The sequence below is a fragment of the Triturus cristatus genome, chromosome 3_2 (assembly GCF_964204655.1).
Source record: "Triturus cristatus chromosome 3_2, aTriCri1.1, whole genome shotgun sequence".
Classification (NCBI taxonomy): Eukaryota; Metazoa; Chordata; class Amphibia; order Caudata; family Salamandridae; genus Triturus; species Triturus cristatus.
This window is the reverse complement of record NC_140584.1, coordinates 85,389,017-85,416,438: the sequence shown is the minus strand read 5'-3', so window position 1 is coordinate 85,416,438 and position 27,422 is coordinate 85,389,017. Positions and strand designations below refer to the sequence as shown.

Sequence of the window (27,422 nt, the reverse complement as noted above, 5' to 3'; positions counted from 1 at the left end):
AACCTGTGTTATTGTCGTTTTATTTTTAGAGTTTTGTTGCTGCTGGCAGGGGGGGGGGGGGGCGATGCTGCGCCGCCATAGGTGAGGAGCTGCCGCTGTATGCACTTGTGTGTCTCTTAACTTTTCTATGAGGTGGGACCACATTTCTCAAGGGCAATTCTCCTTCTTTTCTCTTTTTATCTTCACATGTCATGGTAGGCAAGTTTAAGTTAGTAAATGTTGCTATTTTTTGTGTGTTGTGTTTCCTCATTTGATCCTTTAGTGTAGATTTGCTGCCATTTCTGACAAGGAATACTACGAATTTCCTGACAAAGGTGTAGCCCTTTTTTCTTAACCCAGTACTTTAGTAAATTCTTTTCACTAGAACTGATGTCCAACAAACACTCTTGGCCTGATTTAGATCTTGGCAGGCCTACTGTCGTCCTGCCGTGGTGGCAGTTTGAAGTACTTTGTCAAGCTGACGTATTTAAATATTGCAACAATAAACAGTAGACCTCCACATCACGGTCTTCTCTGCTGGCTAATAGTACTCTCTCACCATCAGGCCAGTGAGTTTGCGCCAAGCCGATTTAGTTGTTCCCGTTGTGCTGGCAGTGTCTTAGCGGTGGTTTGCTAACACAGTGAGTTCTTGATGGAGTGGAGACTGGTAAGCACAACTTGTCAATGTTTCAGTGGAGAAGTGTGGCTCAATGATTAGAGCGGCAGACCCTGATGCAGAGGTATAGCCCGGGACCAGGGTTCAATTCCCCGCCTCGGCGGGTCTTGGGCTCAAAAATTCCACGGACCTGATAATTCTCGCCTCGGTGCCTATTCCAATCATGGAGTCCCACTCTGCAACTCTGGGCAATAGCTTCCTTAATCTCCACAATGGCCCCCACAACGCTAAGGATGCCTGGCCTCCACCTTGGGGGTGCCCAGGAGTGGACTCCTCACAGGGAAAGCCAGGATGGGTTCCACAGCGGTATTCGTACAAGCGCCTTGAGACCCTTGCGGGTGAGTAGTGCGCTATACAAGTATCAATTTACATTTAATGCACATATGTCATGTTTGCATGAAAAACATATGTAGGAAATGTAATGTTTCTTTGTGTTACATTTGCATGTCACTCACACAACATGCACATAACTGTTGAATGCCCACCCACAGGGTCCACTAGCACAACACCCCTAAGCACCACAATAACAATATATTTTTTAAGTGGCAATACAGGTGTGTTCATTTTACCTTGATAAATAGGAAAATTAACACTACTGCATTACATCTAAGAAAAAATATTGCATGTAAGAGCAATGCAGAAATACACAATGCTACAGCAATTTTCAATACACGATACATAGTAGGACAATTGTACAAGTAGCTTACCTTAGATCTCAGCGACAACAGAGACTTTTGGACTCGTGGTGGAGTTAGAGCAGCAAAGGAAGGCCCTAAACAATGTGGTACAAGACAGAAACTGAAGTGGGAAGCAGGTCAAAATGTAAATTTTAACCTCATTTCCTTCAATTCCACCAACTCAAAGTAGGAGGGATTCCAGACAGTTGCCTTGATGGAAAGTTACACCGTAATCAGCTCGGCAGGACTTTTGGCTGGAGTCCCATTTCCAGTTGCTTCTGCTTATGGCGCCATCGACGTGGACCAAGATTCCTAGCGAAGGTGGCTGGACTGTGGCAGTCTTTCGCCCATGGACCCTCCAACATCTAAATAGAGCGGGTGAACCGCCAAGTCGATGGATGGGAAGACCATTGAAAAAGTGATGGCGGGCCTGATCCACCAGCATCTAAATGAGGCCTTTTTTCTTCCTGCTTTATTGATATATGTCTCACAATACACCCTCAGCTCTGAACATGTGTTCTTTCTACTCGTTCTGCAAATACAGCGCAAGTTCCCTTGTCCTCTTGTATTTCAGCAGTCAGCTACTTGCTTCCGCACCATATACTAGTGTACCTATGCACCTGAGCTTTAGCACTTTGGATAGTTTTCCAGGGGCGGCTCCTCCACTAGGGCGGAGGAGCGTCGCCCACTGCTTTCTCGGAGTGCGAGAAGCAGAAACACAAAATGGTAATAACTTTTGTTTATTACCATTTTATGTTTCTTTCTGCATTGTGGGCGGGTGGGTAGGCATAGCAGCCTGGGCAGGGAAGGAGTGGTTTGCACACTCCTGAATGATCATGACTGGTTAAGTCGGCCCTCTCAGGCAGCCCAAACCAGTCATGTGCACTCTGCACTTCTCAATGCAGCAGCCTACATGGAGAACATGCCATCCCGTACAGCCCCTGGATGGACGGCGTACCGAGCAATCACAACGCTCCACTGGAGCGTTGTTATTGACTAAGGGGAGGGGATGGAAGCTGCCTGCTTCCTGTTCCTCTACTGTAGTTTGCCCTTCATACTCCACATTGTCTTTGGCATAGTTAGAAGCTGGAATAAAAAGACATAGCGCTGGAATGGGTGGGTATTCCAATGGAGGAAGAGAGCAGTAATAACACCAATGTGTAATGTGGAGTTTGAAGGACTACACTAGGTTCCCCATGACGTACCTGCACTGTCAATCGGGATGGATGGAGTAGTCCTCATGAAATCCAACAGGATCACCATAAGAGTTGAATTGATATAACTTTTTTTTTTTTAGATAGTGTCTTTTTACACAAAACAGTCACCTCACAAAAATATATATTGTTATTAGTTACAAAGCTGACTCACACGGTTACCTCCTTCCTAACTCTAAAGGTGAAAGGCATGCACATCTTTTTGTGTTTTTACGATTCAAATCACGGGGCACTCCAACAAAGCCAGTAATGGTACGTTGAAATTAAAATGTATGCAGACTCATCATTTGCTGTTTACAGGTCTTTGCTTAATGTGTACTTTGAGGTCTCCAATCACATGTAAACTGTATTTCTATATACATCCTATAATTGCCGTCATCTAGAATTTTTGCTTATGTTAAACTACCAATCAAGCTGCTCATATCATAGCCAGGGAATACCACCAATGAGCCCATCATAATAATAATAATAATAATTCACATTTGTAAAGTGCGAACAATCACCCGTAAGGGTCTCTAGGCGCTGGGGGCCATCAGGAAGATTAAGCAAGCTATTGCCCAGAGTCACATGGTGCTGGGCTAATCTGCCGCCGGTGCCGGGGATCGAACCGTGATCCCCAGATTCCAGAGTCAGTCGCTCTGGCCGCGCCACACCACACCTCTTCCCTGACAATTATAGCACAGAAACCATTTATATTGAGCACTCCAGTGATGGAATATTCCTACAGAGTGTAGAAGAACACCTTAGCTAATGGCCTCAACACCTGAATCTTAGGTGGGCCTGTGAGGCTGCTGCTCAGATGCTATGTAATTGAGATTCATGTGGTTTGTTTTACAATCTTGTTTAATTTTAAACCACATAGATGATTGGAATTGAAGGATTTTTTTAAAAGTCTGTCTTCTTTGTTTTTCACGTGTTCCTTATTTTTCTACTCTTTCTTTAATGCTACCTAAACCATATATTTATGTTTTGTGAAGTGTCCTTTCTACCATTTTGTGCTTGTGAAGCTTTACCTCCTATTTGATTTGCCTTTTCATTGTTGGTTTTTTTATGTACAAAAAATAAACTTTTATGTAGCAACACAAGTGGTGCATGGAAAAATTATGACACAGAGGCACCTCTTCAAATGACTATTAGAGGAGGGAGGACAGAATGTTGCATCTTTACCACCGTATGGCGAGTGGACTGTAATTACTCAAGCCCCTTTAACGCCAGAAAGGTTATTTCAAAGGTTTTTTGATCTCTTGTACACATGGGTTGCTCAAATGCCTGATGTTCAGCAGTTCCTGCGATGAGGATCAATTGACTTGGAGCCACCACATGGCAGCTTAGTTGTGACTAAAAGGTTTTGGTTAGTAGATGGTAACTTCTGAACTGATGTAGAGCGTGAAAGGGAATCGGAGAGGTAGTTGGATGCCATGACATCAGTGCTTTAGTTTGACTCTCAGAAATTTTTATATGTCCCCATTTCTAAGATATATCATGCCAGCTTGGCGGTGAAATAAGGTGGAGGGTCTGTGACTAGAAAGATTGTGCTAAGTTGCAGGGATCATATTTACAACCTTGTCAAGTAGGAAAAATTAGTATAAGAGAGGTCCATTAGTAGACCTTTACAGCAGTCTTGTCCAGTACCAGTGAGTTGAGGGTTTTAGCTGAGCTGCAAGGAATGTGTTGGTGGATCTAATCAGTATTTGATATTGTGCTGTGCATTCTGTAATGGTGATGAATTACATTTTCAAAGATGGGCTGAAGAGCACTCTGAGGTTTTTAGCAGAGGAAGCAGACATCAGGGTATCGGGAGGGAGGAAGTATAGGGCACAAGTGTTTGTAAGGCCATTCGGTGAATGATGGCAGTGAGATAGTTAGATGGGTGTGTCTGACAAATGTATGACGTTTCCACGCATACATTCACAACACATGGCTTTACAACGCGGTCGTTACAACGACGTGTTGTTACCAAGCGTGCCATTACATCGCAAGTCGTATCAACGACTTGCTGTAGGGGGCGCGCTGGATTTAGGAATATTATTAATTACTATTCCTACTCCAGTTTGTGCAACAGCACAACATATTCCCTGGTGTTGCATGCCCCCTACAGCAAGTCCTTGATACGACTTGCGATATAATGGCACGAGTGGTAACAACGCAGTGGTTGTAACGACCGTGTTGTAAAGCCATGCGTTGTGGAAACAGCGATGTAAACCCGGTTTCCTGTATCTGACGGTTACTTGAGAAGACAGGAAATGGGAAGATGTGTGTCATCAACATAAAGAAAGAAGGGTAAGTCAAACTTGTAGATGATGTCCAGAAGGAGGTAATGTAGATTGATAAAAAGAGAGGGCTAAGTTCCAAGCATTGAGGGATGCACACTAAATGGTGTTTGGATGTTGTCTCAGACTTAACAGACAGCTGGGAAAGAGCAGCGGGAACGTTATGAGGTGAACCCTTTGTAAGCTAGGCCTGTGCTGTGATGGATTGACAGATTATAGTCATTTAAGGTAGTCTGCAGTGTAGAAGGCAGCAGAATTTGACTGAAGATTAGGCGTTCCAGTGTTTTTGAAAGAACAGAGAGTTGAGACATTTCTCCAGAGAAAGAGAGCGAAGAGGAGCCAGTTTTGTTTTTTAGAAAGGGAAGAAATACAGCAGATTTCGACTGTGTTGAGTAGATATCAGATGTAAGTAATTATGTGAACAGAGGTTCAACACAGGTCAGGTAAGGAAGACCTCTATATGGTAGGGCAGCAGGTTTAACAGAGGGCTGAAAGGATCAGAATATATATAGGCAGCTTTGATTAAGGAATGAGCTTAGTGGGTGATTTTGTGATAAAGTTTGGGAATGGGGTGTAATGGGAGTGTTAAAGGGTAAAGGTGGAGCAGTAAGTTGTATAGCAAGAGTGATCCTTATAGTGGTGTCAAACTAAAATCCCCAAGAAGGAAGGTGGTAGCAGTGGAAGCAGGAGCATCAAGAATACCGTCCAGTTCCTCAAAGAACTATTGATTTGTACTTGGAGCAGAGTAGATTGTCGAAATATTAACTTTTAAGGATGACAACAGCTGATGTTTGGTGATATTGAAAAGAGGATGGGAGCCTGTTGGGATTAGGTGTGGTTGTCAGGATCTTGAGGAGGGTGATACCTACCGCTGCAGTTTTACTGGGGCGTGTGTGAAAAAGAAGCAATGTCAGGGTAGAGGGGTTAAGTGTGCCTGAACCCTCAATGTCAAAACAGGTCTTAGTGAAGTGTAATGCAGGGCTGCAAGAGTCAAAGTTGCCTTTGTTGAATGATGTTTTATTGCAGACCTAACATATTCAGACATGGTGAGACTGTGAGTTTAGGAGAGGTGTCATATGAGAGTTTAGAAGTTTAGGCATTTAGACTCAAATCCGGACTCAGAAAATCAGGCGGCTTGTCACTATTCTGAGGAGACATCATGGTTTGGAAAGGTCTGGCATTGTTGGGAGTAGGTAATGCTTTGAAGAGTCATATGGTAGTAGGTAATGATGCTGGCCATAGTGATTTGAAGTTTTTTTGGAGTGTCTGGTTGAAAAGGATGAGGTATAAGGTCATAGACAGAAGCATGCATTGCTGCTGCCTGCTCATGTGCTTCACCCATGCCCTTATGTGCTTATTCCCGCCTCTGCAATTCATTTTCTCGTGGTTCTCCCCTGGTTCCAAATTGCACGCGCTTATCCATTTGCACACTGTCCCACCGTGCACACAGTTTTCTTCCCCCACACCCTCACCCTTGGTGTTGATTCCCCCCACCTGTATCACCTGTTTTGCTTGCCCCATGTCCTCCATGTTGCTTGGTCCCTAATCCTCCGTGTTCCATGCCCCCACAGCCTCCACATACCTGCCAACTGACATGATGCCACCTTGTGTCACACAATTTTGGCTCCCTTCACACACTCACCTGGTGAGGTGCCAAAATCACACAGTGGCAGTAAAAACTAGCTGAAAACCACTGCAAACAGTGGATTTTCAGTGCGGTTTCTGAGCTGTAAGCAGCCGATGTTCATTAAGAGGTGTGAAAGCACCCCAGGACATCGGCGTGAGCCTAGGTGACCTTTTGTTTTTAATATTCTGGGAGCGGTGCGGCGGTGAGGGGGGGGGCTTGGTGAGGGGCCAGCTGTCTCTTAGGTAGCTCTCAGGCATGAGTTCCCGTCCCCTTCAAGGCCCTTCCCCCTCCTCACACAGTGGCATTAATTTGTAAGTTGGCAGGTATTCCTCCATATTGCTGCGCCCCGCATCCACCCTCCGTAGTGCTTCCCCCTCCTCTCAGTGTTACTTCCCCCCACCTAGCCTACATTGTTTAAAATTTGTTTACTGATCTAACTTGGCAAACAAAATTAAGAAAACTGCATGCGTCACGTCATGCGTGTGCCTACAAAATGATGAACAGTCACGTTGTGGCCATTTTTCTTTTGTCATAGCCATGCTGCACAGGATGGCTATAACCATTGATAAAGCCAATAGGTCCCAAAGGCACGACCTGTTGGCTTTACCAAAGCCTGTTTTGGCTGTATGACGGCATGTTTTATGTTCTGGTGGTCTTATTATACTGGTGGTTTCTCGAATATTACTGCAAACATTGCCTGAAGGAGGCGCAAATGCATTCAGTCTTCCATACAATGGAAAATACCTATGCAGTTCAAAACTGTCCCTTTTTTCAGAATTTAGGCTATTGTTTTGGTGCCTGGGCCTATATTCTATCCTAGCCCGCCCATGGCTGTTTGTGCAGTAAGAAATTACTTTCCCGCGTTACTAAAGCCATAATGTGAAGTCAATTGTAAAGTGGATTGAGCACATTAGTATTCGTAATAGATAGCTAAGGCTGTCTCTAGCAAACGTCTTTCTGGCCTATTTACACTGCTCCTTACCATTACAGAGGTTCCTACTGAATCCACTAAGTTGCACTTCCTCAAACAAGAGGCACACTTGCCATTCAGATAACATACAGGTAGGCTGGGCGTGAAATTCCGCTCCATCCGCTCTTAGCAATGTTTTTTCCTTACTTGCGTTCGCCAATCTTAAGTTGGCAGGCGAGAAAAATCTTACTCCAGACCACCTCCTGCCTAGATTTCTCCACGTGGGCGGTTGTGGATGGCTGCTACTGCTCGCGTTGAGGAAGATGCCGCTCAAGTAGAACATCTACTCGAGAGGCAGAAAGAATCAGCGCCCTGTTGCGCTGCTCATGGTGCCGTTTGCGCTAATTTCCAGAGCAGGACAAACACCCAGCACCAAAAGTCAGCGCGAACAGCACAACCTAACGCACTCTGCCGCTTGTGGAATTCCGCGTAGCGCACCAGAGATTATTGGTCACTTTGTGGAGTTCTTTTTTGTAAATAACAAATGATATTCCTCAACTTTGTTTTTTTGATTTTCACCCTCCTTAAATATCATTCATCCCAATGCAATCCAATAGGTAAATAAATGTGCCTTTCTTTCAGCTGAAAATCTCTCTTGGGTGTTCACAAATAATGGTATGTTTTACCAGCTGGAACTCCCACAGGGTAAGGGCCCTTTGGACATTGGATGTGGAGGGCCACAAATTGATGCCTCCCTCACCGTCCGAAAGCCTGGGAACAGAGCAAGGGCTATTTTTTCACGCCCACAGGCAGGTTTCTGCAAAGAGCATGTGAGCAATTCCTCTCGGGTTTTAAATGTAATTTTAAGAGCACGATACTATTGCAATTAACTTAGTGGTTGTTTTACATTTAACTTATTTAGAAGAACGCTGAAACCAAAACTCTCTAAATACAGCCTTGCCTTCCACAGAAACCAGAAGGAAAGGAAAAGAAATAAACAAATTGACTCCAAACCTCATAGTAAGTGTGGGTTGAGTCTTATTTCCGAGCTGTACCTGATCTAACTTCGACACGCTGAACTGCAATAATTAACATCCCATTTAGTGGTTACTCAGCCATAGCAGGTGACTCATAGAAGGCCAACCACAATTATAGCTGCCGGTGTCCACTCGCTCTCGGCCTGATTCACAAAACGTATTGAGGTCGATAAATGAGGTCAGAGTTGCCAAATGCTAAATGGCAAATTTTGGATTGGTATATATAAACAAAGAGAACGAGCTGAGAGCTGTGCTCTAGGAAACCCAATCAGCAGGGTTATCGAATTTAAGCCTCCTTGACAGGGACGCAGTTGTTTTATTAGAAGACCCCCTTCACCCACCAACCTAGTTGGTGTCATGCTTCATCATCGGGTTCCCACCCAGGAAGCCGAGCCTCCTAGGTGAGCTTCGACGCCTGATTACAGCGGAGCTGCTTTTTTTGTCGTTTTTCATGAATAGTGGATACCGTGAGAGTGGAAGGTTAAAACTACCTCCAGGGTACCCAATCTTCTGGACCCGTGGCTCAGAGTGAACACTGAGCTCACGTAAACCATGCACACACGCTAAGGTGTGCATAGGATTGTAAGGTGCATCCACCCATTTAAAGGATATGAAGGAACATTTAGAACTATTAGGAGAGGTGGATTTCAGGCCTGGAGTCGACCTATTCATTACCCTGGACATCGAGAGCCTCTACACGAGCCTACCACAGGACGAGGCCATCCAGGTGTTTAGGAATACCCTGGATGAATTAACTTGGGATTTCATTACCCCAAAAGAGTTTTTAATTGAATGTGCCAAGTTGGCCCTCAAAGAAAATTTCTTTGAGTTTGAAGGGACGCTATTCCTTCAGATATACGGAACATCGATGGGTAGCACCTTCGCCCCAAGTGTGGCAGGGCTCTACGTCCATGATTTTGAAAAGAGATACATCTTGAACACCAGCATTCCCTTCAAGCTGAAGATAACATTCTGGAAGCGGTATAGCGATGATATTCTGTTGATGTGAGAAGGTTAAAAAACCACTTTCCTGGAGTTCCATGGTTGGCTGAATAACTGTGATACCAACTTGAAATTTACCTATACAGTTGAAACAAACATAACCTTTTTGGATATAACCATTTTCCATGAGGACGCCAGCTTACAGACGAAAACCCATTACAAACCCACTGCGAAGAACACCTTGTTGAAGTTTGACAGTTTTCATCCCAGGGCTCTGAGGTAAAACTTACCCTACGGTCAGTTCTTAAGAATAAGGAACTGGAGCAGAATAGAGGTCTTCAAAACCCAAGCGAAGGATCTCACAAAACAACTGAGGATCAGAGATTACCCAGAAATAATCATTACCAATACCTTAAAAAGAGCCAGAAATCAGAATACGGACGCATTATTAGAGGACACTGATAAGAGCATCACAGAACCACCTCTGACATGCGTAACTACTTACAACACGATCTCCAATCAGATTAAAAAAAATTATTAACAGACATTGGAGGATCCGACAAACAGGGAACCTTAATTGGGAAGAGCCCCTTTTCTCCTCTAGAAGAGCAAGAAGCTTTAAAGACCATTTGGCCTCCACACGCCCCTGAACACCACTACATGAGAACACTGTACGAAGTGCTTGGGGTTTACCAGACGTGACAGGCCACTACCCTTGTGGCAATAGCAGCGCATGCAACTCCACTTACAGGACTAAAACTCTGGACCTGTAACCTAGCAAAACATGGCTGCTAAAAAAACATACCAATTGCAATTCCATCAACGTTATCTATATGATAACCTGCCCTTGTGGGCTGTGTTACATAGGAATGACAACTAGGAAGGTTAAAACAAGAATCAGTCAACATCAGAGTAATGTCAGATGTAAAGGGAACACAACAAAAATGACTGACCATTTCCTAAAAACTAATCATATGGTTGATGACTTAAAATAGGTGATCATAGAACAACTGGACATACACCTAGATGACCCTCAGAGGACACTCCTAGAACAGGAACGGAGATGGATCTACCGTCTTTCTACACATCGACAGCGCCTGAACAACGACATACCCTGGTATACACTACTGTCCAGGAGATACGGGGAATTGGCTAGAATGTTTAATAGTTAAAAAGGAGTGACTCAGATGCCATGGAAAAACAGTCAAAAGGTGCAAAGACTATACTTCCTATAAAAATAAAATATCCATAGACCTTCCAGTTCATAATGCAAGTTTATGCCATGAAAAATGAAAGATTCTTCTCTTAGAACTTTTCCTACACTGACCTCTCATAAATTTCAAAATAATGAATGTCTTTAGGAACTACTCATGCTCAGTACTCATATTACACACCTAATATCTTTATCTGCAGCAGAGCGCATTTTCTTCCCCATGTTCCACCGTTCATATCCCATTACCTTTACGCAGGGCTTAATCACGCCACTATAAGCTCAGAAGACTTTCAGAATGGCATGGGTTAAAATCTGCCGAAGGGCTTGCCTGTCTGAACCAATCACAGGCTCCATTGCCCATGCCCATGTTCCATCGCTTATACCCCATGACCACTATGTAGGGCTTAATCATGCCACTATAAACTCGAAATTCTTTCAGTAAGGCATGAGTTAAAATCTGCCGAAGGGCTCGCCTGCCTCAACCAAACACAGGCTCCGTTGCCCATGCCAGCGTGCGTAGCGCTTCGACGCAGCCTGTTACTTGGTTTCCTTTCAAATCACGCTGAGAGGCCGGGAAACAGCTTCGCCGAGATCCTGGAAGAGAGGAACTAACCGGTTTGAATGTAGGCAGCTGACCTCGATGCAGTGAGGAAGACCTCCAGCTCACGGCATGCTCGAGCCGCCACGTGGTAAATATTTCTTTATGCTGAACCCTTATTTTTCTCGTTCTCTTTATTTACATTTGCCACATACATAGTGTGACATTAGGCACTGCCTCCCACCGGGATCTATGTCACGAGATGTGCTTGTGATTGAAGTAGGTGACATGCGAATTTGGCAATGCGCACCTGGCGACCTGTCCCATATGTGTTTGGAGTATACATGTTTCTTTTTTTTTGCCTTGATTCACATTACGCTTGCATAATACATCTCTTTAATCTAACATCATACGGTTAACGATCGATTTTTGGATTATACTCATATAGCCACTGCATGGGCTCACTACGGGTGTTTTCACACTCCTAGATTTGCATGTTTGACAAAACACCCACTACACGCACAGACTGATTTGTCAGTAGCCGGTATTATGCCACCTGCACACACATGCATGGATGAAGAGTCCCAATCAAGGAAGACCTACTGATAATTCCTAATTACGCTGTGTCTTCTTGTCTTTCCTTTTTACAGGTACAGAAATTCTGACGGTGAAAACCGTAAGTCACGCACCTTACAATCCTATGCACACCTTAGCGTGTGTGCATTGTTTACGTGAGCTCAGGGGTCACTCTGGGTCATGGGTCCTGAAAAAAGCCATTCAATCCGACACTTTTGGATGAAACATGTGGACCACCTCACATATATTTCTCACTCTTCACAAATTTTGAGGAGACGTGCGAGACCATTGTCTCACTCAAGTCCAATTAACTACCTCTTAACCCTACCCCAGGGAGCATATAATAGAGGATTGGGTACCCTGGAGGTAGTTTTACCCTTCCACTCTCACAGTATCCACTAGTCACAAAAAAAACAGCTGTAATCCGGCGTCGAAGCACGCTTAGGAGGTACGTGGCTTCCTGGGTGGGAACCCTATGATGAAGCATGCCACCAACTAGGTTGGTGGCTGAGGGTTCTTATAAAAAACCAACTGGGTTCCCTGTCAAGGAGAATTAAGCTCGTTTTCTTTGTGTATATATATCTATGAACAGGGGAGACAAACGAGCACCTGTGCTTCCTCCTCTTTCTCTCTTTGTTATTTGAAATTTAGGATTGGTTCATTTTCCAACCCAAAAACCCACTTCCAGTTGCAGAAGTCTACCAACATAAGGATTTTTCCTGTCTGTATGGAATTAGCGCACACAAAGAGCGGACAAGCGTTAGTTTTGAACTCTCAGTATTTTATTTCATGAACAGTTTAGGGCTCAATTAAGTTACTTTTGGTGTCTTCTTTTCGAGACGCAATGGACCTCCTGGTCCATCTTCACTTCCTCGATGCCTCAGAGGAAAGAGAGAATTGAGTCAGTGGAATATCCTATCCTTCAGTATATATTTAAAGGAGGGGATTGTGAGAGGGGTGAAAACTGGTGACACCTTATTAATTTCCCTTCACCAGGTGCCCTCACTAGAGAGAACTACTTTACTCCCTCTTTTGCCTCAATTCTCCCCCCACCTGGTTACAGTGTCTCCGTGGTCGGAGGCACCCGCCTCCTTCCTAGCGTTCAAAGCGTTGCCGTACCTGGTATAGCCACACTCCCCCTGGAACGTGGCTGAGGTCAGCGTGGGTCGTTGGGTTCTCGGGACAGGTTCCTTGGGACGAGCCGGGCTTCTCCTTTAGTTCGGTTTTGCCTTTGGACTCTCGCGGCTCTGTGAGTTCCTTGTTGGCAGAGCTTGGTGGGCATCTCTCCAGTATCCAATGACGTTCAGGAATCAAGAGCAAGCTCCTCCTCCCTGGGACGTCCTTGTACCGGTTTGCTTCACTCCTTCCAGGCGCGTTCCAGATGTATTTCCTATGCAGGCATTGGTTTGGTGACCCTCCGTCAGTGGTTTCATGGGTGGGATTAACCTCTGCTTCGTCCCACCGGCTGCAGTCCTCGAAATAACTGTTATGAAGAGGCAGGTATGTCGGCGTTGGACGATGTGGCTGGAAATAGAAAGAAGGTAAAGCATAAGGGGGAAACGGTTCCTCCTGCATATCATGTTCATTGTCCATGCCAACAGGTTCCGATAATTCATGACACTGTCATAAGCAGTGGTGGTGGCCACAAACAAAGGCTGTTTGGGCGGGTGGAGGCAGCGCAGGGGAGGAGCGCACGGAGGGGGGTAGTAATAATATATATATAAAAAAGAATAACTTACTCGATGCGAGCTGCCTCCCACGTCTGGTCCGCCTCTTGCACTCTTCCTGGACCCGGCAGCCCCTGGGACAGACTCCCATCCAATCACCCTGCTGCTCTCATGCTTTGAGAGCAGCTGGGGAATTGGCCTCAGTGGGCTGAAAAGACTCTCCACACAGGCCAGCGAGTCTGTGGGGTTTCTCCAGTCCAACTGTTCAATGCAGCTGGGCTGGAGAAACCTAAGCGCGCATGTGTGTTTTGGTAGGCCTGTGACGGCTCGCCAAACACATATGCGCACTTAGGGAGTGCACATAGCACTTCTCCTCCCCCTCTTGTCTCATGCCTCGGGCCTGCCCTCCCTACACGCGCTGGCTCAGAGCCAGAAAATGAAAAATAAAACAATGCTTTACGCTGGTCGTATGAATTGAGTAAAAGGTAGAAATAAGGGTGTTTCTAAGGAAGGTGAAAAGATGTGCGAAATTACAACTTTCTGTCTGTTCACAAACATTGCCAGTGGATTTTCATTCTTAATTTTCAAGCCTAACGTCGGTGTCAAAAATGCTAGAGCAAGTGAGCAAATTGGGCCGCAAAGCACGGGGCAAAGGGAAGGCTTTTCTCCATACCTGCACCTGTGGATTTTTCCCACTGCAGATAATGCATATGAATAAATGTACAGCAGTAGGAGCATGCTTGGAAATCCCTGGTTTGTATACATTTACGAACTTCCTGGAAACTGGTGAATCCCAGTGTCTTGTGGAGGATACGCATGTCATAAGCAGAAACCTGGAGGCCTTGATCACAAAGATTGTGCAGCGAGTAGCTGTGCCTTATTCTGCTAGTAATCTTTGCTTACTACCGAATCCCAGAAGTAAGTCAGGAGTATCGCAGTAGTAAGTCGCAGTAGAATCCTTGCGAAACAGCTCCACAATGAGTAGACTACTGCATTTGTTTCTAAACAGGCCCTCTGTTTATGTTAATCAGAAGTCTTCTACTGAAGTCCTGAATAGGTCAAGGGTTGCCTAGATATTGCATGCTTTATTTTGTCTCACCATGCTCAAGACAGAACATGTTAACCCACCATGCATTTTATTGTAGTTACCCTTGCGTAGTCCCTCAAGCTCCTGGCGAGCCCTCAGAGTAGCAGACTTGGGGTTGCCTAGATATTGCATGCTTTGTTTTGGCTCACCATGCTCAAGACAGAACATGTTAACCCACCATGCATTTTATTGTAGTTACCCTTGCGTAGTCCCTCAAGCTCCTGGCGAGCCCTCAGAGTAGCACACTTGGGGTTGCCTAGATATTGCATGCTTTGTTTTGGCTCACCATGCTCCAGACAGAACATGTTAACCCACCATGCATTTTATTGTAGTTACCCTTGGTAGTCCCTCAAGCTCCTGGCGAGCCCTCAGAGTAGCACACTTGGGGTTGCCTAGATATTGCATGCTTTGTTTTGGCTCACCATGCTCCAGACAGAACATGTTAACCCACCATGCATTTTATTGTAGTTACCCTTGGTAGTCCCTCAAGCTCCTGGCGAGCCCTCAGAGTAGCACACTTTTCCATTGGATGTGATTGATTAAAAGTGAGTGGATTTATCTCGTGGTCGATGTGGGACTTGTTTTGGTGTCTTTAATGATGATCATAGGGGTGCTCTTATCTCTTCCCAGTCTCTATGCTGCACTGAGGCACGGGGTAGATCATAGCGCAGTGCATTGTGTCGTGCTCGTGTAAAAGTGTGATGCAATATATATTTTTAGAGAGGAGACAATTGTGCATGTTAATTTTCCTGTTAGCAAATCACGTTTTTTGGGGAATTGGAATTTCACTAGAAAAATTATTGGTAGTGTTTTACAATTACTTAATTTCTATCAGTACGTGATTTGTTATTTCAGGAGGTCCAACGTCTAGCTGTAATGGTTCTCCTTCCACTAGCTACATGCAATGTTATGTGCTTTGAGTTGTTATCAAGGCTTTTTCTTGTTGCAACAAGCCCTGCTTGGGGCAGGTGCCACTAAGTGAGACATACAGAGCAGCCAATAGGTCATCCCTTAACAGTTTTTGTGAACGTCTCCCTAGCTACAGGCCAGGGCTGAAAATAAGTTGGGAAACTCTTTGCCCCGAGAGTATCTGGCATTTAATATCGCTGACTATTTGTGTAAAATTTTCCCATCTCATCAGGAGAATTGAATTATGAAGAGCGCTGCACTTTCTTTACTCTTGCACAGTGATGTTCTTGAATGACCGCTGCTCAAGACCATTTCATTCAGAGACTGCCATACCTGTTTGTTTATCTTCAGAAGGGATGCACTATAACCTGGGTCTGGCATTTCCATGTTGCAGGGTGGGTAGGTGTGTTAGGGATGGCATGAGACTTTCTGGTACCATCATTTTTTAGGTGTAAATTTCAACTGCCTAGATGTAGTATTGATGTACTTGGTAGGGGTTTACAGGTAAATACCTTGCTCCTTGGTAGGATGTATTCTCTTTGTCATTGCTGGGGTCTTGTTTGGATGTACTCTCTTTGTCATTGCTGGGGTCTTGTTTGGATGTACGCTCTTTGTCATTGCTGGGGTCTTGATTTGCACTGACATGTTGCTATACCCATACAGGTATCATTTGACATTTCTGTTGAAGCTCGTAACTGCCCTCCTGAGGACACCACACATACTTTCACCATCAAGCCTGTTGGATTCCAGGACACATTGGAGGTGATGGTGTCCTATAACTGTAGCTGCGGATGCACCAAAGAGGTTGAGTTGGACAGTCTGAAATGCAGTGGCAATGGGACATACCAATGTGGTCTCTGTGGATGCAACGCTGGTCACTTGGGAGCCAAGTGTGAGTGTCGCGAGGGAGACAATGGTAACATGTACCAGAACTTGTGCCGGGAAGCTGAAGGAAAAACCATCTGCAGCGGCCGTGGCGAGTGCAGCTGCAACCAGTGCCTCTGCTTCGAGAGTGAGTTTGGAAAAATCTACGGATTATTTTGCGAGTGTGATGACTTTTCCTGTGCAAGGTACAAAGGCGTCCTGTGTTCAGGTGAGTCGAATGATCGCTTAATTTTCCATTAAAACAGCTCTGTTATTCGTTAAAAGTTGGACTGGCCAGATCATTGTAATTATAACGTGTTTAGAAATGGAGCTCTTTATTGTGTTGTCCTCAATGTAAATCAATATGGCATCCCTAAAGAATTTTTTTCCTCGAACGCACCCTTCAGTATGGACTGTGGTATCACTTTCTGCTACCTCGTGTGAATATGAATGAAGTTCTGAATGAAGAATGACACCACCTTCCTGACATTGTAAATGCTTGTTTTTAGGTCCCATGAGCTCAAAACTGGCAACCCATTGATATGGCTGGGGTTGGAGTTAGCATGGGGACTAAACGTAGTGGTGTAAATATAAAGATAATGTGACCGATTGGAGGAGCGGAAGAGACGTAGCTGGTGGAAGAGAGCTTAAGTAATATTTTCAGTTTATTTCTTGTTGTCTACATAGGGTTATAGTGTAGATGGAAAAGCTATTTCTCTCACAAATTCTTAAAAGAAGGTGAAGGGACATGCTCATTGGCATCTCTGTATTGCCGTTTAACGCTACTCATGATATTACAACTGCATCACATGCGTTTTTAGGAGATCCAATGTTGACAACACTGGTGCACTGTGACCAAAATTGTATATGGAGGGCAGGCAGAAATGGGAAAAGGGATCCCAGTTAATTTCTAAAGGATATGTAGATTTGAGCAAAACACTATGTGTTTGTATTGGCGGTCACGTTTCCACAGTTTTTAGGACTAGGAGGTGCATATTGACTTACATATTTGAATTTCCACGTATTCAGCATTCTTCACAGCCTAATGAAGGGGCATGTCAATTCTCTCTTTGCAAGCATATTGAGGTGATTGGATTTAAAAGGGCAAGTAAGTAAATCCATTCAGATCACCAATTTCGGGTCTCAAAATTATGACAGGCTCTCCGAGGGTGGAGCATTATTAAGGGTGGTACGGCATACAGTAATAGCCTTGGCATCAGTAATCTCAAATGTAAAATCATATTACAATATTTGCACAGCAAGTTACTGATACAAAAAATATTCAAAATCAGTGTGAAAAGGATGTGTCCACATGATGAAAATAAAGTTCAAATGTTACTTTACTAGGCCTTGTGTAAAGCCTGGTACTAGTTTAGAACATCTGACAAGGGAAGTTGCTCCTGAACACTTAATGATATCAGGTTACATAAAATGAACATTGCCTCCCCCTCACACATCTTTATTTAAATACATGCACCAGCTCCCCTTTAAGCTCAATGGCATTGGGATTTTTAGTTTTGCACTTTTTATGTCTCCTTGTTTTACCTCTCCTAAAATGTCTTCTTGTCAATGCATTTCAGTAGATCTATGAAACCTGAGATGCAATGACTTGACATTAATAAATGTAATGAACTTTTAAGATGAGAATACTCCTCACCTTTGACATGGATTGTAGGATCTCTGTTTGTCTGCTGGAAAATAAAGAGAGCAGTGATGAGGATTTTACCTTTGAGTAAGGTAAGTTCTCACCTGTAGTACCCTCCACCAATTCACATTGTTTAGACAGGAAAACGTAGGGTCTCCCTAGAAGTGCCCTAGAATTCCTGCTGTGGGCAGTTAGAGTTACAGCTGCACCAGTATTTCCAATATCTTACAATATACCATGGTGCAACCCTGTATTACTAGGTGCCTGGGAGTACATATGCAGTAAAGATAACAATTTGTTTTGTTTAGAGTCATTCAAAATGTCAACATTTTAAAGGGATTCATGAATGTATTCCCAAAGTAAACCACAATTCTTTAAAAGATGAGGACAACTTACAGTCAATAATTTCTATGATATTCTTAAGTATTTGTAGAAAATAGATCATAAAATATACAATAGGCACTCCACACAGGTGAAACGGCACAGTGAACGTGAGCTGTGGAAAAAGGGACTAGGAGATAAATAAAACAACTCTTAATTTCATATTATTTGGCTGTAATAGTAAGTGTTAGGCCAAGTTTATCATTAATGATAATTGCCAAAAAATCCAGTTCAAAACTTTAATTTCTCAATGCTTCAAACCTAATGGTACATTAATTTAGGGTCTTCATCAGGTCAACGTGGATGTAACCCTAAAAAACAGGGCAAATGGTAATGGTCGCTGAAGTATCGCTATAGAATTAAGCTGTGATATATTGCCCCAGATAAATTGTCACTTCTGTGGAATATATGCTACCAGGACAAAGGAAAAATGACAAACAAATGATTCTTAATAGTAGAAAATTACTGCAGTTATATTTAAACACAACAATATCCGTACACTGTATTCTGTGCACCTGTTACAATGTTTACCAGAAGGAGCACGACTGAGAAGCTAACAGCTTTGTACCTCTGTAAATTAAATTATTATAGAAGCATCAATTTCGACAATACACATATGAATGATGAGCGTGACCAAACGTTCAGGTGGTCTCCAGCACTTGCCGCAAAAAAAATAAACGTGGATCCGCAAAAATCTAATTCGAAAAATATTAAGACTGAAATTGCAGAGTTAATAAATGGGAACACTTGTAAAATAACAAACATAGGAAGCACTTTTCTGCAACCTTTTTGTTTCTAAGGAGTGGGCAACACGTGCTCATACTCGAAACAAATGAATAGTCTTTGCATTCTTCTTCTGAGTTCACTTCAGTACAAGGTCTACTATGGCAATGTGTGCTTATTGCCCCCCAGAAAATATTTTTGCTTTCCATCAATGATTGTTTTTATTTTGTCAAGGGGCAATCCATTCTGCCAGGTATAATATTTCACAAAAAACATGACAAAAGAAAACAGGCATTGAAAACCCTAAACAGCTAGCAGACAACTTCCCGCTTATTGGCAGTGCTAATGCTTGTTCTATTTTTGGGGCAGATTGATTCATAAAGGCAAAGGCCTTTAAAAAAAAGGAAGCCAATGAGATATTGGTTGAAACCTTAGCTGTTAACGCTTTGTGCCCCCTTGATTTGTAGGTCCAAGGAAACTGAAGTTGACGTATCTAAAAGGCATGTGACTTATAATTCAAGCAAAATCGCAGGACAAATTTGAGAAAGTTTTGTTCAGCTGTTTTTCTTTAGCTCTTTCACCTGTTTATTGGTCCGAACCCAACTTTGGAATAATGTACAAGTTCGTGTTTATAATGTACAAGGTAGTGCATTGTGCAAGGAATGTTTGATAGAAAGCTTGATCCAGATATGTCAAGAGGGTCTATGGTTCTAGTCCATCAAACAATCTTTTTTTTTTTTTGTGTTGAAATTTTTTATTGGGTTTATAATAAGAATACATCGAAGCATGAACATCAATAAATAAGAAGATGATAAATCCATAGTGAAATATACAGTGCAAAGAAGTATTGATGAATAAATATGAAATAAATATGCATTTACATAAATAAATAATAGCTGGAGCAACAATTAGATTAAAACATATATCGATAATACATCAGAGCATGAACATTAATAAATAAGATGATGATAAATCCATAGTGAAATATACAGTGCAAAGAAGTACTGATGAATAAATATGATATACATATGCATTTACATAAATAAATAATAGGTGAAGCAACAATTAAATTAAAACATAGATTGATAAGACATCAGAGCATGAACATCAATAAATAAAGAAAAATGATAAATCCATAGTGAAATTTTCAATGCAAAGAAGTACTGATGAATAAATATGAAATAAATATGCATTTACATAAATAAATAATAGGTGAAACAATAATTAAATTAAAACATAGGTTAATGCATAATAAAGAGTAACCTATAGAAAAGAGAAAAAGGAAAAAACCTAGAAGATAAGTACACAAAATATGAATGAATGATGCAAGGAAAGAGTAATTAGATAGAAACAGAAGGACGCTCTAAAGGATGGAAGAGGCCAAGAGAAAGAGAGAAATAAAAAGCAAAAGAGGGTAAAAGCTGATTAATGTGCTTGGGCAAGAGTGGAAGCAGGAGGGTCTGCAGCGTTTGATTTAAGAAATGGAGACCAAGTTTGAAGAAAAAGATCAGCTTGGTCCTGAAGATTATAAATTGTGCGTTCATGTGAGGCTGTCTGCATCATCGCTACCAACCAATCTTCCTGAGAGGGAGGTAAAGATGATTTCCAATGACGCAGTATACATATTTTAGCTGTAGCAAGTGAGGTATGAAAAAGGCGGAGTTGTGGTTTCGAGAGCTTTGGGGAGTGACCTAGATCATGCAAGAGAATGTTAACTGGTGTAAGTGGTAATTTTAGAGGCATAGTGGAACTCAAGGAGGCACCAATGTAAGTCCAATAGGCTTGTATACTAGGACATTCACAAATGATATGGGTGATATCACAACCAGGATTGGAACATCTCCAGCAATTAGTATGAGAGAGAAGGCCGGCTTTGTGTAATTTGACTGGAGACCAGTGCCAATTATGCAGTATTTTAAAGAGACAGAATTTGAGCCTTGATTCTCGGGTTCCTTTATGTAAATTTTCTAGGATAAGATCCCATTTGGTGTCTGAAAAGGAAACTGAGAGACGAGATTGCCATTTACATTGAAGATCATGCGAAAGAGATTTGGAGAAAAGATGAGACAAATATTTTTTGTATAAACCAGAAGTAACACCTTTAAATTTCCCCCAAGTATTTAAATAGGATAATATAGGGGAATCTTGCAATAACCAAGGTGATGACCCCAGATGAGTCTTCAAACATTGCTGAAGCTGAAGGTATTTAGAAGAATGATGTTGGGGAAGGTCAAATTCCGCACTGAGCTGAGAGAACGATTTAAAGTCACCATCCTGAAGAAGTTGATCCGGACAAAGGATACCTGCAGCCTGCCATTCAGGCCAGGATAACATACGACCATTGATACGGATACCCGAATTATTCCATAGGGGAGCCTTGATATGGATTCTTGGATTTGAACCTAATAACCTATGACTTTTCTGCCAGGATTTATGCATGGCAGACAGCATTGGATTTTTCGGATCAAAGCGACTAGTACCATTACCATACAAAAGAGTAAGATTCGTTTCTGAGGATAGAAGATGACGTTCTATTTGAACCCATTGTGGTAAATCTTTGATACCGGGTAGAAAATATGAAAGTTGGGAAATGTGCAAAGCTAGAGAATAGTGTTCAATAGATGGAAGGCCAAGTCCCCCGCATAACTGATAAGCCTGTAGCTTTGTTATAGCAAGACGAGGTTTAGCGGTGCCCCAAATAAAAGATTTAATCTGGGCATCTATTGATCGAAGCAAAGATAAGGGAATCTGTAGGGGAAGCATACCTAAAATGTAAATAAATCTCGGAAGGGTGACCATTTTAATAGCCTGGGTTCTACCCCAGAGAGAAAGACCCAAAGCCTTCCATTTATCAAAATCCCGTTGCATTTGGGAGATTAGAGGAGTTAAATTATCTGCAACCATGTCTTGTAACCCTTTATAAACTAGGACACCCAAGTATTTAAGGCGTGAAGACTGCCAGTGAAAAGGAAATCCATAAATAGCTGCTTTTGTAGTTCCATTAGAAATGGGTAATGCCTCACTCTTGTCCCAATTAATCTTATAACCTGAAAAAGAAGAGAAATCATTTATAATTTGGAGAAGAGAAGGAAGCCACCGAGGAAGACGAGTAAGAGTGAGTAAAATGTCATCAGCATATAGGTATATTTTGGAATGTCCGATTGGGAGAGGGACACCTGAGACCTCCTCAGATTGGCGAATAGTAGCAGCCAAAGGCTCCATAGCCAGAAGAAAGAGAAGGGGGGATAATGGACAACCTTGGTGTGTCCCGCTCTTAATCGTAAAAGTGTCAGATAAAAACCCACCACAATTCACCTGGGCAGAGGGGTTATTGTACAATAAGCGTACCTTATCTATAAAGTTCTTACCTAAACCAAATCTGTCCATGACCGTAAAAAGATAATCCCATTCAATGCGATCGAACGCCTTTTCTGGGTCAAGTGAAAGGGCTAATGCATCTTCTGTAAGATGCTGAGCTGACCATAGTGCATGGGACAGAGAGCGCAGATGATTCCGGGAAGAACGTCCCGGTACAAAGCCTACTTGAGTATGGTGTATCAAAGAAGGTAAGACTTTACGTAAACGGGATGCAAGGATGCTAGCTAGAATTTTAATATCAGAGTTCAGCAGAGAAATAGGACGATAGCTGCTGCAAAGTTGGGGATCTTTACCTGGCTTCGGAAGCACAACAATAATAGCTTTGTTAGAAAGGGAACCTAATGAAGATACACTATCCGCATCCTGAAGTGCGGCATGTAGAGTGTCAATAACAGTGTGACCTGCCCATCGATAAAATTCAGCAGGAAATCCATCCTCACCAGGAGCCTTATGATAAGGCAGGGCAGCTATCGCACGAGAAACCTCATCTTTGGTTATGTCACCCTCAAGAATGGCTCTGCCATCCGCTGAGAGAGAAGGGAGGTGCACCTTTGCAAGAAATGCTGACATCTTATCGGGATCCATGCGATTATCTGAGGTGTAGAGGGATTTATAAAAGGAGGCGAACTCATTAACAATGTCTTGAGGCTTTGTGCACAAGTCTCCGTGCTCTGATCTGATGGCCGGAATGGCCATAGCCGCCTCCCTCTGGCGTAACTGCGCAGCTAATAATCTTCCCGCTTTTTCCCCTTGCTCGTAGTGTCGACCTTTCATTTTTTGTAAGGCATATTCTGCTTTAGACGTAAAAAGACTGTTTAAAGCCATTCGGGCTTGCTCAAGTAATTTACGATTTTGTAAGGTCGGGGAAGCTATATACAAGCGAGAGTAGGTTTGTATGTCATGTTCTAGTTCAGCTTGTTTCCTTGCATTTTGCTTATTAGCAATTGCTGCATCGCGCATTAGTTGGCCCCTTATAGTAGCCTTAGCTGCAGCCCAAAGAGTCCTGCTGGAGGCCACAGACCCCTGGTTAGTGGAAAGATAGGTTTGAAGGTGTGATTGTAATTGGGATTTACCAGTAGGAGTCCTGTGGCGTTGTCTACTCATACGCCAGGGCTTTCGTCCAGGCCTAGAAAGTCCCAAATCAAGGGAAAGGAAAACAGGAGAATGGTCAGACAAGGTTGCCTCCAGAATACAGGAGTCTGTGACCAATTGAACTACATTATGCGAGATGAGGAAATAGTCAAGACGAGAAAACGTACCATGGACCGGTGAAAAAAAGGTATATTCCTTATCCGTTGGATGACTGAAACGCCAATGATCAACCAATCCAATATCTGATATGATATCTCCTAGCAAAGCTCTGTCTGATGCATTGCCCCTATCTAATGGGCCAGTTTTGTCTAGAATGGAGTCTTGAGTCACATTCCAGTCCCCGCCAATCAAATATTGTGATGCATTAATTTCTAGTAGCAGGCGGGATAATTGAAGAAAGAATGTTTTTTTAGTACCTGTAGGGGCATAAACAGATCCTACACAAATGTGAGAATCTCCAATTTTGAGTTTAGCAAATACATAACGGCCATTTACATCTGACCATGTTTTAGAAACAGTGACCGGAAGCGACTTACGAAGGAGAATTGCAACTCCACATTTGCGAGAGGGACCTGCGTCATTGGATTCATCCTTTTGGATGCTACTATGTATAACCTTGCCCACCCAATCTCTGCAAAGTTTATCTGATTCTAGAGCATCCAAGTGAGTCTCTTGTAGCAAAGCTACATCTACATGTTTAGTCTGAAGGTAAGAGAGTACTTTCTTCCGTTTTATGTAATGGGTGAGACCATGTACATTCCAAGTAATTGTATTTAGAGAAAGTGCTTTTGCCATATTAGAATATTGCCAATATCAGTACCAGAAGAAGAATAAAACACAAAACAACGTTCAAAGCTAATCAAAAGGAACAAAGGATAAAGACTGGTTCAAGTGAAAAGCATAAAGAAAGAATTAAAAGAGCAAGAAAGAAGAGAAAATGAGATTTGGACAGATGGTACAATAGTAAACAAAACTATAAAATAGCAGGTGGTAGCAAGTAAAGATCAAGAGACCGAAAACTGTTACCCGCGGGTCTGGGCGCACTGGAGCGCCGCCGCGGGAAAAAACCCCACAGAAAAAGGATTAGGAAAAATAATAATAGTATAGAAGGAGAGCCCATAAAAACATTTTGATATAGAACACAGGTACGATGGAGGAGAATAGAAGAGTGAGAGAAAGCAAAATAGGGGTTGAGAAACTGTGAAGCATTGCTCAGGAAGAAGAGATCGAGTAGTAATTAGATAACATAGAATCACCTAAAAGCATAGAATATACGTTGCGCATATAAATAGACTGAAACCAATATGCAGGCAGGCACAAAATGAATTAGTAAAACGCGAATCAAACAATTAGGCGCCAAGGCACCCAAACAAATGCAGGACTAATAATGATATACTGTAAATTGTAATATGAAGAGCAAATAATATATTAAAATAAAAGTAGTGCTATAATGCAAAGAAATGGTATAACACAGGGTTAAAAGGGAGAAAATAGGGCATATAGCAAGTGAGGAAGGAAAGAAGGAGGGGAGTCAGACATTGTGAGAACAGCAAAATATACCAAAATACGTTAATTAACCTTGATGTAACTAACAATAAGAACGAGACTCACAAACAAGTATGGAGTCTACAAGTAACTACCAAAAGGTCTGAAAATAACAACTTTCAGGGGAGAAAAGAATCATTCAATCCGCATCTGAAGGAGTTTTAGACTTGTCTCTTTGCAGATCTTGTGGGAATTGAGGCGACGAAACCGATTGTGATGCAGATTTCCTATCTTCTTGTGAGCGATGAAGTCTTTCAAGGTCCCTACCACGAGGCCGAGGACTACTAGGAGGGCGTCTGCTGCGGTCTGGCAATGGAGTAGAAGACTTATAGGGAGAATGGGACTGATCCTGCTGCGAAGATGGAGTGAGGACCTCCATATCTTGAGGTTGAAGACAGTCCAAAAATTGCTGAAGATGCTCTGGGTCATAAAAGTCCTTAGAATCTCCATCTTTGGTGATGCGAAAACGTGCAGGTTCAAATAGGCCATACTTAATGCCTAATTGACGTAATTGAGGTCGCATGGAGAGAAAGGCTTTCCGCCGCTCATTTGTTTCCTTAGAGAAATCAGCTGCCATATGAATCCGATGGCCATCAAAGGAAAAGAAACCTTGTAACCGAGCAGCAGCCAGTAATTGTCTTGTTTGTTCGTGACGAAGGAAACAGGCAATGATCGGTCGTGGCCGCGCAGCAGGATCATTACGTGGAGGGCCAAGTCTATGAGCCCGCTGTATCTCCAGAGGTGGAGCGAAAGAAATGCCAGTCAGCTTTGGAAGTATACGACACAAAAATGCACTGGAGTTTTGTCCTTCAATGCGCTCTGGAAAACCAAAAAAACAGATGTTGTCCCTCCTACTACGGTCTTCCAAATCAATGAGTTTGCTATGTAAGAATAAAAGGTCTTGTTCCTTGTTTGGAAGGGAATCAAATCGTTTCTCCATTGCCAGAACTCTGGAGTCCAGGGATTCAACCTTCACATGGAAGCTGGTGATTTCTGCTCTAATTGATTTAGTCTCCTCAGCCAAGGACGTGATTGTAAGGTTCATGTCATCTAGTCGGCGACTAACCTCAGATATTTCATGCAGAATACGCTGCATAGTTGCCGCCGACGCTTGCCCACCATTAGAGGGCAAGGTGTGAGGTGAAGGGGCCGAGGAGGATGCATTGCCTTTCTTTGGCATAGTAGTAGACTGTTTAAGAGCTTCTGCGAAAAGAAGTGGTTTAGGAGTCTTATTTCCTTGCTTGGCAGCAGACATTTGGAGAATAGGCTTGATGGAAACTTTGAAAATACGTGAAGACGTCTTTCCGTGTGATGAAATACTTATATGTGAGCACAAAAAATATGGCAAAGCATCGGAATATGCAAAGCAGCACAATTAATAACTGTACATATATATGATAATAAGACACTGGCCCCCCCAAAAGAAGCCTATGTCTCACTTTCAAACACTGGAATGCGAAAGCATATTTTCAAAAAGTGGTATCTGTGCAATGACAAGGTATCAATTATCGCTATAGTCAAAAGGGCTCAGAAATATAACAGTAATAGAATGAGAAACAGCGTATGTGCGCTTATGGCGGTGGCAGACAAATTTGCGATTATGACGAAACTAAAATAATCAATATTCCAGAATGCAGATTAGTCATGGCCCATGCAGGAGCAGAGAACACAATTCCTGACTGAAAAAGTTGACAAGAGCGCTATGACGACATTATGAGGAGACACACTCTAATGTATGTCAGTCAGTCTGCGGTCCATGAAGCACCAGCTTAAACAATAGTCAAAAAGCGCAAAATTGTTGCTGCAGTGAAGATGTGGAGAACCAACTCTCAAAAGAACGAAAGGTTCAGTTTTTTTTTTTTTTTTTTTTAAATTCAGCTGAGCTTGAGGAACCAGAAATTCCAATTACAAGAGAGCCGTTGACCGTGTAAAGAATGGAATGCACAATTCCTGTGCGAAATGTGCATCAAAGGTGCTACAACAGTAGTATAGGAGAAATTAGCCCTACCAGTAGCTGACGAACAGCGCGGCAAAAATCATGGTTCCTGTCAGATGAAACTCCTGAACTCTGAAGGAGGTGTTGCTGCAGGCACATTGAAGGAGGCGCGGCCAAAGTGAAACCAGGCAGGCGCCCGTCGTCAACATCGGGGGCGCGGCTTCATGAGGAGAGTGAGGCGGCCTGAAGGAGCACGTCAGGCAGAGTGCGCCGGATAGCAGCACCACAGAACATCGTCGAGACGGTCAGCAACAGAGAGCCGTTGTCGCCATGCCTCCGAAACCCGCCCAAATCCTGCCCCCCACCTTCCGGCTGCAGCAGGGCACGAAAAGAAGACTCCAAAGCCGATGGAAGGTGAGAGAATTCCGTTAAGGGCTCATCCCGCGGCGGAGCTCACCCGTCAGGCGGCCATCTTCCTGCGTGGCCAGACCACGCCCCCCATCAAACAATCTTACAAAAATACAAATTGTGATTCT

At 43.0% G+C, this 27,422-nt stretch overlaps 1 protein-coding gene across 2 annotated transcripts in view; it reads left to right on the top strand.

Annotated features, from left to right (window-relative positions):
* ITGB5 (integrin subunit beta 5) overlaps positions 1 to 27,422 on the top strand; it is a 522,259-nt gene that overhangs the window by 367,905 nt on the left and 126,932 nt on the right. For both annotated transcript variants that reach the window (XM_085647299.1, XM_085647300.1), the window contains one exon: positions 15,986 to 16,415. In XM_085647299.1, coding sequence (XP_085503425.1) covers positions 15,986 to 16,415 — 430 coding nt within the window. The remainder of the gene's footprint in view (positions 1 to 15,985; positions 16,416 to 27,422) is intronic.